This window comes from Littorina saxatilis, linkage group LG9 (genome assembly GCF_037325665.1).
Source record: "Littorina saxatilis isolate snail1 linkage group LG9, US_GU_Lsax_2.0, whole genome shotgun sequence".
Classification (NCBI taxonomy): Eukaryota; Metazoa; Mollusca; class Gastropoda; order Littorinimorpha; family Littorinidae; genus Littorina; species Littorina saxatilis.
Genome location: NC_090253.1, coordinates 8396427 through 8398641, shown reverse-complemented (window position 1 = coordinate 8398641; position 2215 = coordinate 8396427). Strand labels below are relative to the sequence as shown.

The 2215-nt window shown below is 40.8% G+C and overlaps 1 protein-coding gene across 1 annotated transcript in view; it reads left to right on the top strand.

Annotated features, from left to right (window-relative positions):
- Positions 1-1478: 1478 nt before the first annotated feature.
- The window catches only part of LOC138975199 (amyloid protein-binding protein 2-like), a 28785-nt gene continuing 28048 nt past the window's right edge, over positions 1479-2215 (top strand). Inside the window, exon 1 of the mRNA XM_070347856.1 lies at positions 1479-1630. Coding sequence (XP_070203957.1) covers positions 1484-1630 — 147 coding nt within the window. The 5' untranslated portion in view covers positions 1479-1483. The remainder of the gene's footprint in view (positions 1631-2215) is intronic.

The window sequence follows — 2215 nt, the reverse complement described above, 5'->3', positions numbered from 1 at the left end:
TTCCTGATTCCAAAATCATATAGATATGATATGTTTCGATTAAAAACACGCTCAGAAAGTTAAAACAAAGAGAGGTACAGAAAAGCGTGCTATCCTTCTTAGCGCAACTACTACCCCGCTCTTCTTGTCAATTTCACTGCCTTTGCCATGAGCGGTGGACTGACGATGCTACGAGTATACGGTCTTGCTGAAAAATGGCATTGCGTTCAGTTTCATTCTGTGAGTTCGACAGCTACTTGACTAAATATTGTATTTTCGCCTTACGCGACTTGTTTTCAATAATCTTATGGTAAGATTTCGCTAAAAAGTTTTGTCAGATGATGAATGAACCATGGGGAAAAAAGTTATTGACAAAAAAATATGTAAAAAAAGATTTTATTTTTGGGTAGCGTGACTCACGCTTCCAATATTTTGTTTTTTGTTTGCTGAGAACATGTGCTTTGCCTAAAAATACTGACCAATCAAATTCATGTCACTATGCTTATAGCCACGCCCAAACAAGTGCAGCAACAGTTTGACACTGGAGCGCTGTCCACGCTTTTTTTTAAACGCACGAAATGCACGGGATTTGAGAGGAGTTTTGCCCTTGGCATTTTCCAAATAAGGATATCCTACTATGAGTACTACGCTGGAATACTACAATGAATTTTCAAACGGCTACACTGGCTTCGTCTTTCCTGATCGAAAGGGGGTGTATTGTTGATATTTGTAGATAATAGACTCTGCATTTTAATGGTCAAATGGCGATTTCGGTATAAAAATATAGACAAGGACCTTTAATTATCACATTCACTGATTAACCTAAGAAAAGACACAAAGTTTACCCACGGCAGACAGCAATCTATTTTGCTTTCAATAATATGGCGGCCAAAAAATGACTGGAGCATTTAGCAAGGTGACATCACCGCTGGAGATGTTCACGAACCTCTCAAGCATATGGAATGTCAGGTTCTTACAATTGCAAGCAGCGTTGACCAAGTCAGTTCAGCGCGTCAGTCAGTGTCTGTTTGAAACTATCCGCCGATCGACTGAGGCAGTAAACTTGAGCAGGGATGACAACAAAGCGGCTGGCATGCATTTTCATTAAAGATGGGGAAGGAGAACCGGGAGTCATTAGTTCAGAAATCAATAAGTCGCTGATTGAATGAGTGACGGCCGGCCATCCGTCGCGTCAGGGTTGTGCTGCACACCGGGCAGTGCGGCCTGACTGCGGACTCAGTGAATCAGTTGACGTGACGGTCATTACTGAGGTTTAGCTTTGAGAAATGGCAACTGTTCTCAATGATCAGAGATTGATGTATCTGAAAATCACAACAGCGACAACCATTTACAACAACAAACCTCTAACTCTGTAGTGCAGACAGTAAGCTTAGTACACGGCCTCGTGAAAACGAAATTCAATAGCTTCCCTTGAAGTTAAACGGTTGTGCAGAGTAGCTTCCCCTCGTATATTTCTTGACGTCACTTCAATACAATATCTAAAATGGAGGCTGAAAAATTACGATGGGTACCAGACTCATTGTACAATTCAGCCGTTGCTGCCATTGTAGCTACACCAAACACATTTAATCATTTCCGAAGAGAGCTGAAATCGCTACCCGAAGATGTGCAGTTTGATATATATCAAGGGGTAAGTTTTGCCGTTGTGGTCTAACATGAAAATGTGTGAATATCCGGCAGACGATCTATTTATTGGTGTGTGACTGTGTCGCTTGGAAGTAACTCACGTCACAAGTGATCATTTGAGTCGCAGCAACTGGAGACAGAGTTTATCGATTGCATGTTCACCCTATATTAATGGTACAAAATTAGAACCTTGTCCTAAATTAAAGAGGAAGCAGCAATACTTGTATCTCGGCGCCTTGCGTTACGGTTTTCCTTCATCAGTTCACGAGTTCATGATTTATCTCGAGTCCAATTTCTAAACCAGTTGCACGGATGCTGGCCGTCTAAATTAGAACTGCCCCGGTGACCACCTCTCGATAATACCACCTACCCATTACGAGCACCACAAAGAAACTCTGTCGATTATTATTAATATTAGAATTCGAGACAATGACAAAAGGTGACGTTTTCATGTCAGTATGTCCCAAATGACATCACCAGTACATTTTTCATTCTATTTAATCTGTTTTTGTTCTATTTTTTCTAATAACATGCGTTAACAATTGATTGCCAACTGGAATGGAAGAGCACAAAAAGTGTAACTTGATAT